Source organism: Ascaphus truei, chromosome 20 (assembly GCF_040206685.1).
Source record: "Ascaphus truei isolate aAscTru1 chromosome 20, aAscTru1.hap1, whole genome shotgun sequence".
In the NCBI taxonomy this organism is placed as follows: Eukaryota; Metazoa; Chordata; class Amphibia; order Anura; family Ascaphidae; genus Ascaphus; species Ascaphus truei.
In genome coordinates this window covers 19,709,507-19,724,554 of record NC_134502.1, presented here as the reverse complement: position 1 = coordinate 19,724,554, position 15,048 = coordinate 19,709,507, and the positions used below count along the sequence as shown (strand labels likewise).

General features: G+C 43.2%; 1 protein-coding gene across 1 annotated transcript; it reads right to left on the bottom strand.

The window, feature by feature from the left end:
• Nucleotides 1–2,643: 2,643 nt before the first annotated feature.
• LOC142470728 (olfactory receptor 6B1-like) lies at nt 2,644–9,689 on the bottom strand. Its single transcript, XM_075577408.1, has 2 exons — nt 8,691–9,689; nt 2,644–5,469 (listed from the first exon to the last, which is right to left on the bottom strand). Exons 1-2 carry the CDS (start codon nt 8,760–8,762, stop codon nt 4,543–4,545), a joined length of 999 nt encoding a protein of 332 aa, XP_075433523.1. The 5' UTR covers nt 8,763–9,689; the 3' UTR covers nt 2,644–4,542.
• Between the last annotated feature and the right edge of the window lie 5,359 nt (nt 9,690–15,048).

Genomic DNA, 15,048 nt, shown 5'->3' with positions numbered 1-15,048 from the left:
TAAATACAATAAATACATGTTGCACTCACCCTTGTCCGGCTGCCACGATGAAGGCCATCCTCAACTTCATCACCGTCCATGCCCACTCCGATGCTACAAAACATGAACAAGAATAAAAACAGCCAATGTAATGTCCCCTAACCCCTTAATCACCATAGCGGTTATTAACAGCTACAGTCATTAAGGGGTTAACCCATCCTCACCCACCACTCAGAAGGCCTATATACCCTCCCCAACTACCCCCCACCCGTGAGGCCTAACCACCCTCACTCCCCCAATACCCAGCCGGGAGGCCTACCCACATACCCTTGGGGATAATACATAAAGTATAATAAATACAATAAATAATTGTACATATTGCACTCACCCATGTCCGGCTGCCACGATGAAGGCCAACCTCATCTTCATCACCGTCCATGCCCCCTCCAATGTTGCAAAACATGAACAAGAATAAAAACAGCCAATGTAATGTCCACTAACCCCTTAATCACTATAGCGGTTATTAACAGCTACAGTCATTAAGGAGTTAACCAACCCTCACCCACCACTCAGAAGGCCTACATACCCTCCCCAACTACCCCTCACCCGTGAGGCCTAACCACCCTCACTCACCCAATACCCAGCCGGGAGGCCTACCCACATACCCTTGGGGCCAATACCCCCTTCCCCCACCCCCAGTACCCACAATAAAAACAATACACAGCCCCACAATAAGGGTCAATAATAATATTATTCAATATATTGGATGGAGTAGCTGCGGGTTGGAGCACCCCAATTCTTTCACATCTCGGCAGGAGACAGCTTCTCGGCAGCTTCTTGCCAGGCAGACTGTCTCGCCACCGGTTACTCGCCATCTTGTCAAATGGTGGTGGCGCATTGATTCGCCAGGGATTCGGCCCTTCCGCATACAGTGAGGGCAACACACCAAAAACATGGCGAATTCAAAACCCTGGCGAATGCAATTTTCTGCTGCTTAGTGCATAGACCCCTTTGTCTTTTATTCTACACATGAGGTCACAATCTTAGTACAAGTAAACCCCATTATAGCGCGTCCCATTATTACGCGAAATCGGTTATAACGCGGTTTTCACGTGGCTCCCGTTTAAAAAAAATTTAAATTTTTTTGCACACTGCACACACTGCACACACTGCACACACTGCACACACTGCACACACTCTCACTGCACACACTCTCACTGCACACACTCTCACTGCACACACTGCTCACTGCACACACTGCTCACTGCACACACTGCTCACACTCTCCCAGCACACACTCTCCCAGCACACACTGCTCACTGAACACACTGCTCACTGCACACTGTACACACTCTCACTGCACACCCTGCTCACTGCAAACACTGTTTACTGCACACACTGCTCACTGCACACACTGCACACTGCACACACTGCTCACTGCACACACTGCTCACTGCACACACTGCTCACACTGCTCACTGCACACACTGCTCACTGCACACACTGCACACACTCTCCCAGCACACAATCTACCAGCACACACTCCCCCAGCACACACTCTCCCAGCACACACTCTCCCAGCACACACTGCTCACTGCACACACTGCTCACTGGACACACTGCTCACTGCACACACTGCTCACAGCACACTGCACACACTGCTCACTGCACACACTGCTCACTGCACACACTGCTCACTGCACACACTGCACACACTCTCCCAGCACACATTGCTCACTGCACACACTGCACACACTGCACACACTCTCCCAGCACACACTGCTCACTGCACACACTGCTCACTGCACACACTGCACACATTGCACACACTCTCCCAGCACACACTGCTCACTGCATACACTGCTCACTGCACACACTCTCACAGCACTCAGCTCTCAAAGCACACTCTCACAGCACTCAGCTCTCAGCACACAGCACTCACAGCACACTCTCAGAGCACACAGCACTCACAGCACACTCTCACAGCACACAGCACTCACAGCACACTCTCACAGTACACAGCTCTCAAAGCACACAGCACTCACAGCACACTCTCACAGCACACAGCACTCACAGCACACAGCACTCACAGCACACTCTCACGGCACTCACAACACACTCTCACAGCACACTACACAACACCTCCCACTCCCCCTCCCTACCTTTGGTGTCGGCTGCTGAGATCGGAGTGGAGCTGGCATCAGTAGGAGGGGGGGGTGTCGGGAGGAGGGGGGGTGTCGGGAGGAGGGGGGGGTGTCAGGAGGAGGGGGGGTGTCAGGAGGAGGGGGGTGTCAGGAGGAGGGTGGGGTGTCAGGAGGAGGGGGGGTGTCGGGAGGAGGGGGGGTGTCAGGAGGAGGGGGGGTGAGTGAGGAGAAGACTGGGATTCGGAGGGCCGCATGGGCTATGCCGAGGAGGGGGGGTGAGTTAGGAGCAGGCTGGGGCATCAAAGGGCCGCGTGGGCTATGCCAAGGAGGGGGGGTGAGTTAGGAGCAGGCTGGGACTCGGAGGGCCGCGTGGGCTATGCCGAGGAGGGGGTGTAGGTGTGGGGGCATGGGGGGGAGGAAATGGATGCCGGTGGTGGGAGGTAAGGAGCAGGTTGAGGCTGGACTCGCCATTGCTAGGGGACATGTAGGGCTTCTGGCCACCTCTTCCTTCCTTCCTTCCCTCCTCACTCCCTCCCTCCCTCCCGATCAGGCGCGTGGCGGCCATTTTTAAAAAAAAATTAGCGAGACCCCGGGTGTAGCGTGGTCGGATCGGGTGGCCCCCGAGGACCGCGCTATAACGGGGTTTACCTGTAGTACTCGTTTTGACACAATATATATGATGGTGGATTTGGGTTCTGAGCTTACAGGGGCTGTGTGCGTTTGTAATTGGGTTCTCTCTAAAACCATTCAACTTTTTTTAAGGGAGCGAAAATATTGGTTACACCATTTATACAGTGTCTATATTTGAATACCTTCTGTCTCGACCTCAGCCTAATGAACTATTTTAAACAGTAACATTCACAACAATTTTGCATTCACAATTATTTTTTTTATGTATGTTTGTGTGTGTATGTATATCTATATTTATAATGTGCACACAGTGTTCTCGACATATTACAAAAGAGACAATATAATACAGGGAATTGAAAAATAATAAGTGCATCAAACAAAATCAAACCATAGGAAATAAAATATCTGCGCTGAAGAACTTACAATCTAAGTGATATGTTGGAAGACTTACAGACAGCAGGTGTTTATTCAAAATGTAACCTGTAAGTAATAACAAATGCAAAATTGTGGTTCCATCCTCCATTTAAATGTGGCACAAACTGCTTCAAGAAAGCAATATTAGTATTGAATTGAGCATGTAATTAATTTATGCATATTATATCACACATTTTTGCCATATAATACAGACCTGGCATGTCATAATATAAAAATGTATATACATTCTAATGCGCACAGCAATATTTCAACAACTGCTGCCACAGTTGTTGGAAAGAAAGCCAGTGGCAACGTGATGTAAAATAAAAAGCACTTTGAGGAGTGATAAGGAACAGCATACTGTATGCGGTATAGACAGATTGTTTTTGGTGTACCTGAAACACCAGGTATATACTCTTTATGGAACTTGCTGCACAGCATTGTATTCACTTACTGAATCAAATGTCAAATGCCTTATTGAAATATATAAGCATGAAAATAAGTGAGAAGTTTAGAGCATCTTTCTAAGTGAATGTGTACAGTACATTTCTGCCTTTCTTAATAAATCTGAAGCACCAATCATCTCCAAATTAATTACGATTAAAGAATTATTAGAACTTATTCCTGCACACAATAAATACATACCGTCGCTATAAAAGTACAGGATATTATATTTATTAACACACATGTTGGTGGTATTATATATATTAATATAAATAATATTAATAACAATATGAATAATATTAACAATATCATCTATAATATAAACATATGAATTAATAATATTAATATCTTCATTTTTATTATTACTATCATATTATTACAATCTATACTTTTTTTATCCATATTAATTGTGTCTATAAAATGAATATCTACTGTATAGTAACAATAATATACATGTACTACAATACAGGGATTATAAAGTCACGGTGAAGCTATGGTACAGATGCTTTATTTTACCAAATGTCGTATGGTACAGATGTAGCAAGCTTTATTTTACTTACTGATAATATCGAATTTCACGTTATAAAGCAGACTTTCCATAGGATTTAATGCCATCATAAGGCAGAATATCACAGAATATCCCACCATAATGTGTCAGTGATGCCAAAAACAATTTCTACATTTGTACATGTGCTGAATTCAGGACAGAGCTTTCTTATCATATAACTATACAGTGAATCTTCCCATTGGGAGCTGGGACACCCTGGATTCCATCTCATCAGTAAGAGGTCATCTGTCTTCAAGCCACACAGTGTCTACTCCAGGGGAAACAACACAAATGCAACATCAATCATCTTACCATCTTTACAGTTCGAAGAAGTTCATACAGTAGGTTGGGTTACCTCCCTCTCCTTTCATGCAAGAAGACTGTTTAATTGTGAAACATTCTCCTCAGTGCTGCTCCGATCTCCTGATTCCTCAGGCTGTATATGATTGGGTTGAAGAATGGAGTCACCACCGTGAACAATAGAGATAGGACCTTGTTTATGTTAAATGAGTGGCCTATGGATGGAACACAGTAAATAGTAATCAGTGTCCCATAATATGTGCAAACCACCGTGATGTGAGAGCTGCAGGTGGAGAAGGCTTTCTGTCTCCCAGTGGTGGAGGGGATCCTGAGGATGGAGAGGGAGATACATACGTAGGTCACAATGATGAAAGTAAATGGCAAAAAAGTTACAGGGACAGCTAGCACAAAGTCTTCAATTTCTATAAAGGAGGTGTCTGAGCAAGAGTTTTTTAGAAGAGCAACAAAATCACAGAAGAAATGGTCAATGACATTAGGGCAACAGAACTGTAACTGACTGATTGGAATAATTATGATTAATGTCATCAAAAATCCTAAGAGCCAAGACCAGATCGCCAGCTGGAGGCAGAGCTTGAAATCCATAACGGTGGTGTAATGCAATGGGTGACAGATGGCCAGGTATCGGTCGTAGGACATCACTGTGAGAAGGAAACACTCTGTAGTTACCGTTGAACCAAAAAAGTGAAGTTGACTGATGCAGCCAGCAACAGACATGGTGCCACCTTCTCTCCATATGAGGTGCAGCATGTTGGGGACAAGGTCTGTGGTGAGCAGGATATCAGATAAGGACAAGTGGGCCAAGAAGAAGTACATGGGAGAGTGGAGTTTGTGACTGACTGTCACCAATATAATGATCAGGAGATTACTACTTACGGTCAAAATGTAAGTCATGAGGAACACAGTGAAGAGTAAAATCTTGAAGCTATGAAGATTCTGGAATCCAAGAAGCAGGAATTCTGTGACTATGGTTTGATTCTTCCCAAACATCGCCTAATGACAGAGTAAACACAAATTACTTCTTCGATACTTGTGATATGCTAAGATGAGAGGTAGTTAAAGGTTTAAAAATAAACCATTCCAAAGGCCCTCTCTTTATCTCAATCTTGCTTCCCCTATGCACTCTGCTCCCGACTGTCTCCTTTTACCTCCTTTTGTCTCTACTGCTCTCTTTCACTTAAAAAATTCCCCTCACTGCCCCATACCTGTGGAACTACTTTACCCTCAATAGATAGAATGCAAAGCTACATGACTCCAAGCTTTCCAAACTCTTGAAAAACAGCTTCAAGTTGGAAAATGGAATCTTGACTACAGATGTAGAGGAAAGGTCCATATGGGACCTGAAACATTGTTTCTCCTCTGTTCTTGGCTGTTACAATAAATGAAGAATTGCATTGTGAACTTCTGAGACGAGCTCAACTTTGTATCTCTGTCCTAGAGGGGACCTGCATTTTGAGGAAATTGTTCCTCCAGATAACACAACATATTCCATTAAAACACATAACAATCCCAGCATTTCCCAAACACATTAACAATGAAGCCCCAATGCAACTTCAATATGACAAATTATTTAGTTCATTACTGTATAATAATACTAATAGTTTGTTCTTGTATAGCGCTGCTAGTTTTACGTAGCGCTTTACAGAGACATTTTGCCCCTGCGCCACAGAGCTTACAATCTATGTTTTTGGTGTCTGAAGCACAGGGAGCTAAGGTGACTGGCCCAGGGTCACAAGGAACCAACAACAGGAATTGAACCAGGTTATCCTGCTCCAAACTCAGTGCCAGTCAGTGTCTTTACTCACAGAGCCACGTATGTTTTTTTCAATTATTTTTCTATTTTTTTCTATATTTTTTTCTTCTCATACACAAAACTTGGCCAAAACATTTCAAGCCTGTAACTACGTCAAAGTAGATCCCATAAGCAGGTCCTCCACTTCCAATTTTATATAGTGTCTCTTGTATTTCTTCTACTGCATCCCACGTAATTGGCTATATTTTTGTTTGTTTTCCTCTTTTCTCTTTGCAGTGGAAGAAAGACAGTACATGTGTACTGCCTACACAACCTGCTAATGGGGTCTACCTTGACATGGTCGCATGTTTGAAATGTTTTGGCCAAAGGATTGAACCAATCGACCAATATTTATAAGAAGAAAATATATAGAAAAATATTTAGTCATCAAGGAAATAATTGGTCATATTGGATGTGCATTGAGGCTTCTCCGTTTATTGTAGTATACTTGAAGTAACTTTCAATGCGGCACTCCGATTGTCACAAATAAATATATACATTACATATAAAATATTGTGGGTCAGGTTTTTGAGCTTGCTAAGATTCTGTATAATATACCAATAACTGATTAAGTTGTTTTTTTTTACAAAACTGTGAGATAATTAATGATACCGGGAAATTAAAGGGAATTATTATTTGTGTTAGTATATAATTAATAATAATATAATAATAATTGTTTTTTCTTGTATAGCGCTACTGGTTTAATGTAGCGCTTTACAGAGACATTTTTGCAGACACAGTTCCTGCCCCATAGAGCTTCCAATCTATGTTTTTTGTGCCTGAGGAACAAAGAGGTACATAGACCCTAAAGTAAAATTAACACCGCAATTTTTTACTCTGGCTATATACTTACAATTCTACTTATTAAAACCCGACCCCTACTGCAAAACAGATTAATGTGACTTACCTCATTATCCTACACTTACCCTCAAATATAGTGTCTACAACATTGATTAGACTCAGTCACTATTAGGCTCAGCTTTTTCAGAGACTGAGATTAGCCTTCACTTGTAAATGTCCACAGTGAGATGTATGTATCAAATAAATAATACATTGAAATAATGATCTGTTCTTTCTGTTTATCCTATAATATGGAGCATCTTCTAATGCTGGGCAGAGTGTCTGTCACGGGCAGACTGTAATGTTAACAACACCCAGATTGCTAGAGGTTTTTATACTCTTTATATGGTAGAGAGAACAGTCCTTGTGATAATCAGTGTACAGAATTCCCCCGAGACTCCATCAGGAGGATTGAAAGTAATTCCGGGAGGAAAACATCAACTCCCCACCCAGTCAGTAGCCTTATAGAACTTTGCTGCAGTTTGGCATCTCCATCGTGCATATATTTTAACCTTTCCCCTGCTAAATTAATTTCAGGATTTACTGAAGAGACTTGAGAAGCTGTAAAAGCTTTGTACATAATAATACAATTTATGAAGGATCAGATATTTTCTTTGTAATACTTTTATTTTGTTGATGTCTTTCTTCTTTTATTGATGTAGCCTCAAGAAGTAGACACAACAAACCAGCTTCCAATAGTCGTGCTATTCTTTATGACCCTAGGAGCTAGAGGAAGAGTTGGTTAGGTGATGCATCAATAGCGATGGTGGGAAAATATTACCCCTTTGTCTACTTTATGTAAGTATGTATAACTTTATCTGAAGTCATTAGCATGTGGTTGAAAATGATGACCACATTTTTTTTTTTTTAAATGAAAATGTGTTATCAGGAAGTAATACATTGAGAGTTACCTCTCCTTTTCAAGTATGTCCTGGGCACAGAATTATAAAAATACATGGTTTACATTAAAAGAATAGGGTTATTCAGACAATTCACAGACATTTCATGGACAGATAGAGTTGGAAAATTGGGTACATGGGGATAAAGGGCTTGTAAGTTTCAGATTGAAATAGAGCAGCTTTAACATCTCTTTAACATCAAACATCAGCGAACGGCAGCAAACGGCTCTCATCCTTTTTTTGCCCTTTGGCTGCGCAAAGGCTGTCTGCCTTTGGGGCAACGCAGATATACACTGGGGTGAGATTCAATGCAGTTGTGAACACAAAGTTCTTTGTGTCATCTTGGCTCATTAACATTCCAGAGGGTGGGGTTGACGTTCCACAAAGTACAAGCAAATGTTAACCCTAAGCACGCTGGTCCACATGCATAATTGTTAATGCGCATGTTTACAGGGTGTCTGAAATTTAGGAGAGCATATGATAATTACATGTGCTTCATCATCAGGCATCCAAAACACACTGACCCAAGCCCTATAAAATCAGGCCCTGAATTTGTTAGTGAAGGGTAACATAACTGCCGCCGTGTTGGGGCTGAGGGGATGGATTGACCTAAGTGTTGCTAGTTTGGGATAAGAGGACAACAGATGGCGAGGGGTAAAAATAGATATTAATGAGGTGTGCACCTGATCCAAATGATACATTTCAGGATCAGTCCAGAAGAAGAAGCTCCAGTACCGTTGGGATTCCTGGTTCATGGCCCATATGAGGAGGAGCACAGGTCAGTTGGGGGCTCTGTTTGAAGAGGCAATAGGGGAGGAAGCCTGGCTGAGCAACCTGAGAGAAAAATGGAAAGAAGAGGTGCAGCATGGCTGCTGGAGAGAATCATCTGTCATTGGGCAGCAGCCGCAAAGGTAGGCCGAGAGAGAGAGAGAGAGAGCTGATTCAGGAGGTCCCTTGCTGCAGTTCCAGGAAGAGGGGGAGGATTCCAGGTTCATCCTGAGGAAGTATGAGGCATCCTATTTTGCACTCTCTATTGACAGATGTTAAGCTGGGAAAAATTCAATCCCTGGGGTAACACCCATACGCTTACATCAAAATATAAAACAAAGTTTATTGAAACATTTATGCAACACTTAAACAAACTTATGGACAACCACTATGTGGCTAAAAAACAATGAACAGCGGGATATGGCTAAATACTAATGGTATAAATACCAGAGTGGTAAGAGACTAATAACACTTGTGTCTAAGAGTAGAATTAAGGATATTCCTCCTATTTGTATTCACTTGGTGTGTATGTGTCACACCACATCTACTATTATTTGTAGGATGCAACAAGGGTTAACTGTAACAGGTCGTGACGAGATATAAAACACTAAGCAGTAAGTTGATGTCACAGTAGCGTATATTCATACGCATACAAAGTAGAGGTATGCATTAAAGCTTGGTAACACAGGGTGCACTATGTGCAATTAAAGGCGGTTCATACGAAGTGTGTGTAACCTTTCACTTATATAGGCGCACAGCCCACATACATACATTCATCCTTAAGGAGGTGTCACACATAACCTGATTCTGCTGTTATCACTAATATGTATTCAGCTTCTACTGTGAAGCTGTCTAGAGACATACGACCTGTTCACCCAGTGCTTGTTCCTAAATCGATCGTCTCAAACTCCTCATACGTCCACGCTCCCGCGCCTCCTGATGACGTCACAATGATGACATCATTTGCTTCAACGTGAAGGCAAAGGGAAACCACTATAAACGGGATATATAACGCACTGTTTAGCAGCATCCGGTAGGCAGAAATACGATTACAGTGTCACAACCATAGATCGCATTGCTGAGACCGACTTGGTCCACATATTAGTGATAACAGCAGAATCAGGTTATGGGTGACACCTCCTTAAGGATGAATGTATGTATGTGGGCTGTCCGCCTATATAAGTGAAAGGTTACACACACTGCGTATGAACCGCCATTAATTGCACATAGTGCACACTGTGTTACCAAGCTTTAATGCATACCTCTACTTTGTATGCGTATGAATATACGCTACTGTGACATCAACTTACTGCTTAGTGTTTTATATCTCGTCACGACCTGTTACAGTTAACCCTTGTTGCATCCTACAAATAATAGTAGATGTGGTGTGACACATACACACCAAGTGAATACAAATAGGAGGAATATCCTTAATTCTACTCTTAGACACAAGTGTTATTAGTCTCTTACCACTCTGGTATTTATACCATTAGTATTTAGCCATATCCCGCTGTTCATTGTTTTTTAGCCACATAGTGGTTGTCCATAAGTTTGTTTAAGTGTTGCATAAATGTTTCAATAAACTTGGTTTTATATTTTGATGTAAGCGTATGGGGGTTACCCCAGGGATTGAATTTTTCCCAGCTTAACATCTGTCAATAGAGAGTGCAAAATAGGATTCTTTTGGGCCACATCTGTGACCCTTCCCCGTACTCAACTTAGTTCATTCCCTTATGCACCCTATTTTTTATATATCTGCACAATTGGAGAGCGGCAGCTACCTCTTTATCTGAAGTATGAGGCATGCAAGTAGTTGAGGTGTTCGCATGCAGTCAGCAACAGGTGGTGGCTGTGATGTTGAGCACCGGCCATTGTGGGTGGAAATGAAGGAGGGCAATGGGAGATAGGTGGTGCAATCCTCAGGAGATGCTTAGCCCATTAGATGGGCAGAGGGCAGTGTTTCACAGGAAAGAGCCAGCTGGTGGGGGGATGCAGGAAATCACCCCATGTTGGCCTTAATGAGGCAGGCAGACATTATGGAGATGGGGGATGTAAGCAGGATAGCAGAGGCTGGCAGGTGGCAGAGAGAGAAGCAGCCCCTGTTTGGAATGAGTAGATCCAGATAGGGGTTTCTAGGTTCTATTTCTGGAGATGAGGTTAGCAGTGTGGTACATGATGGGGGTACAAGGGGGAAGGATATTTCTTTCAGGGCTTCTCAGCATGAGCAGGGAAGGGTGATAAGGTCACTGTGCCAGCAGGAGCAGCTCAGAAATAGAAGGAGCGAAGTATTTATTGATGTGAGGTGGTGCCAAGGAAGCTGCCGGAGGGCTGGGGGATCAGGGCCCATTGGTGGGGCTTGAAAGACCAGTGAGTGTGGCTTGATCAGTCGGTAGTGAGTAATTCATGCAGACATTGATCGAGTTGATAGCAAATTGGGGTCAAGGTGTTCTTGGGCATGCGGCGAGTATGAGGCACGATGGTGCCTCGGTGGGGGAGGGTTGTGGCAGTTGAAAGCTCTAGGTTGCGGGTGGCATGGCCAGATGGGGTGGTCTATTTTGGGTGGAAAGGTAGTGTTAAACCCGCAATGGGGATTTCTTCATCAACTGTGAAATTGGGCCAACTGGGGTAGCCAGAGGGGAGGAGAACTGGGCACAGGCGACATTACTAAAGATGCTGGAGACAGGGAAGCAGGGGAGAAAGTCAAGTAAGGGGAGGTTAAAAGTGATGAATAGTAATTATCGAGGGTGTGAATTTTTGTGTTACAAGTACAATTGCAGGTGAATTTATCACATGAGGTGAAGGATAATGTGTGAAAACGGGAGTGTGGGAAGATTTTGCTTTTCCCCCAATTTTAAGGAACCTCTGAGGCTAAAAAGAAGAATGAGAAGTTAGAGGAGTAGAGAAGGCAGGCTCCTAAGTATTTTGGGGATTGGTTGCAGGGATTCACCATCTTAGCTAGTTTGATTTTGAAGGCATCAGAACAGTGTTTGGTGCTTTTAAAGAATGTAGATACACTCCTGCTTCATGGGAGTGTGATTGGGAATTTTGCCAGAGGATGGTGTTCAACAAGCAGTGGTGCTGGGATATGAAGAACATGAACCTGTCAATGTCACTGATGATACTGCAGAGGACATCTCCCTTTAAGGGAGGGGCTGGAAGCCTTCAGCACTCAGGGCAGTCTGCCATGGGCTTAAATGAGTGTGCTGGGCAGTTCCACCATGTGGGAGGAAACTTAAGTCAATGGAGATGCACTGGGATGTGGTGAGAGTCAAGATCAAAAAGGAAGTCGATTTAGGTAGGTGGGTCCATTCCAATATTCCCTGTTCATGGGATGGAGGATATCCCCATGAGCCAGGCTCATTAACCCATTATCCATTCCACAAGGATTGTTGGTAAATTATGGGATTGACCGAAATTGTACAGGTTTCCATCAGCTGAATCGTTTCCCTGTGAAAGACAAAATTAGGAACCAACTTTACAACACTACTAACAATAGCATACAAAAAAGAGCTCTACCTAAAATTAACCTGTGAAGTGTCAGTAACTAAAATACTGACGTTAGAACAGTACACAAAATAGCTAAAGTGACTGCAATAATATATAATTATATAAATGCCACAATCGCTGGTCAATCAGCCCGACAATAGTGGCTACTAAACAAATCCTAAAGTGATGTGTAAATCCTCTATCAGAATGACAACAGAAAGGACAATAAACCAAGTCTACCCAATGACTTGTACAAATATGTAACAGAAAAAGAGAACAAAATCCTTGTGTCAATAATACCAGTAATAATACCAGATATGGGCGTTAAACCCAAACGGTTACTTCAATATCTGGTAATTCTGCGGGTACAATAAAGAGAACAGAACATTGCGCAGTACCTTCTATGGCATAAATCGCTGCACGTTTCAAGTGCCTACTTACAGCATATAAATGAATCACAGGCAATGAGTTAAGTCTTTGGTTCAATCAAAGGCTGGATCCTCGAATGACACACAGTCTCCAACAGATGTGTACCCATGAATCAATAAAATAACCATAGCATGATACCGTTGATACTATTTATTAAAATGCGCAAGACAAAATAAATACTTACAATGTGTTGTCTTGGCTCGTAATTTAAAGATGTCGTCCGTAGCTTGAGTCTCCGGAGCACGGCGCTAGCAGCTGGGGTTGGCATCAGTCCTCTCGCCAAAACTCGAGATGACTCCTCCCTGATGATGCCATCGCTGCGTCGATAGCACCACCTCAGAGCTGACGAACACAAACAATCTCCACCCTACGCGTTCCGTGACTTGGATTGTCACTTCCTCAGGTGGAATTGGAGCTCTACTATCCATAATGGCTATTTATAGCCTAAACACATTAACCCTATGGCTCCCTTGTGATATTAATGTCAGAAGGAAAAACACGTGATTATGCACCAATAAACCAAAGGTAGGTCTTTGTTGGGGACCCCTGTGATGGGGGATCAGGGCCCAGGGGTGGGAGTTGCTAGAGTGGCGAGTGTGAGTAGATTTGATGGTAGGGAGTCATTCATGAAGGCCTTTAGGGAGTTGATGGCAATTGGTATCAAGGGGACAGTGTAGCAATCCCCACGGTCAATGTTGGTTTTCTGCGAAAGCTGTGAGTAACAGGGTGGCAGCGGGTATTCTTTGGAATGGTTTTGGGGAGGGTTTTTGAATCCCCTTTAATAAGGAAGAACTGTCTCCTTGTGGAAGGAAACGTAAGTTGCTTGGGATGCACCGGGATGTGAGGAGAGTCAAACTGATGAAGGAGGTTGAGTTTTGGTAGGAGGGCGGATCCATTCTAATTTTCCCAGGTCGAAGGATTGAGGATATCTAAGAAGGTGCCAGAGTCATTTTGGCTTATTCACAACATTTTCCTTCCCAGAAGGATTGTAGGTGAATGATGGGATTGACGAGATTTATGTAGGGTGTAGTAGGATTAATTTCACAGGGCTTCGTTTGACATAGCGCAAGTCAGAGCTTTTCTGGTGAACGTGGACATTGAGTCCATTTTTGTTTGCATCTGGTGCAACCCTAATGCTTCTATCTACTGGGATGTAGGTTAAAAGTGAGAATGTTGAGAACATTGTAAATTAAGGGGGTCTGACGTAAACAGCTCTAAAATCTCAACAGCCATTTTGGCAGACTATTCTTGTCAGCCATTTTGTCTTGTTTGCTATAAGTTTTGTTTGTCATTCAGTTTGTTATAAGCTGTGTCTGTCTTCCATTTTGTAATGTGCTGATTTCTGTGAAGCAAGCTTGTCTTTGTGAACATGAGAGACAGAGAAATTGTTGGGCTCAGTCGATTCTTTGTATCTTTAACCAGCTGCAAATGATGAGGTGATGGGGAAGGAGTATGTGGGAGTGATGGGAGGTAGAGAAAGGTCCAGGCAAGAATGAGAGACCCTGGTAGAAATAGTTGGAGTCTGAGATAAGCACAGTTTCTCACATTGTAAACCTGAAAGAAAGTATCAATAATAATGTAGAGGAAAGGTTACTGAAGCTGTTGTAATGATTTTTGCTGATTTACATATATTCATTTTGTTTCTTTATTATACAATTACGTTATTTTTATGACGCACAAGCCACCTCATAAAGGGGCGTATGCTTTAGTTTTTAGGGTATAATGTATCTTATACCATATTACCTGTTAGAGAGATTTTTTTTAGAAGTTTTCTCCTGTGTACACTGAATGGTAACTGAATGTTTGTTGTAACATTTGTACAGCTTTCACAGAAGGCAAGTTGTTCTGAATGTGTGCCTCCTTATCTGGTGTGGGATTTCATGTTACTATTTTTTAACCCAGTAGCATTCTTTTTTACACACACACACACACACACACACACACACACACACACACACACACACACACACACACACACACACACACACACACACACACACACACACACACACACACACACACACACACACACACACACATATATGTAATGGGGTCACTCCCGGTTCCCCTGATTTCCCTTGCGCAGAGGTGGGCAAGGTTAGCGGTGGCCATTACAAGTGTGCAGGAGCACTGGGAAGTTGCGCAGGTGCAGTTAAGCGTAGCGGCGGCCATTACAGCTTCGCACATGCGCAGTAGAGATCGCGCATGTGGTCCCCATAGGAAAGAGGTCCTGAGTGGACTACATCTCCCAGCAGCCTCTGGGGAATGCCTTATGATCCCTGTCGCCTGCAGCCAGCCAGCCACTGAGACTTGCAGATTCTCTGCAGCAGGGAATTGGTTACATTGTTGTGTGCAGAG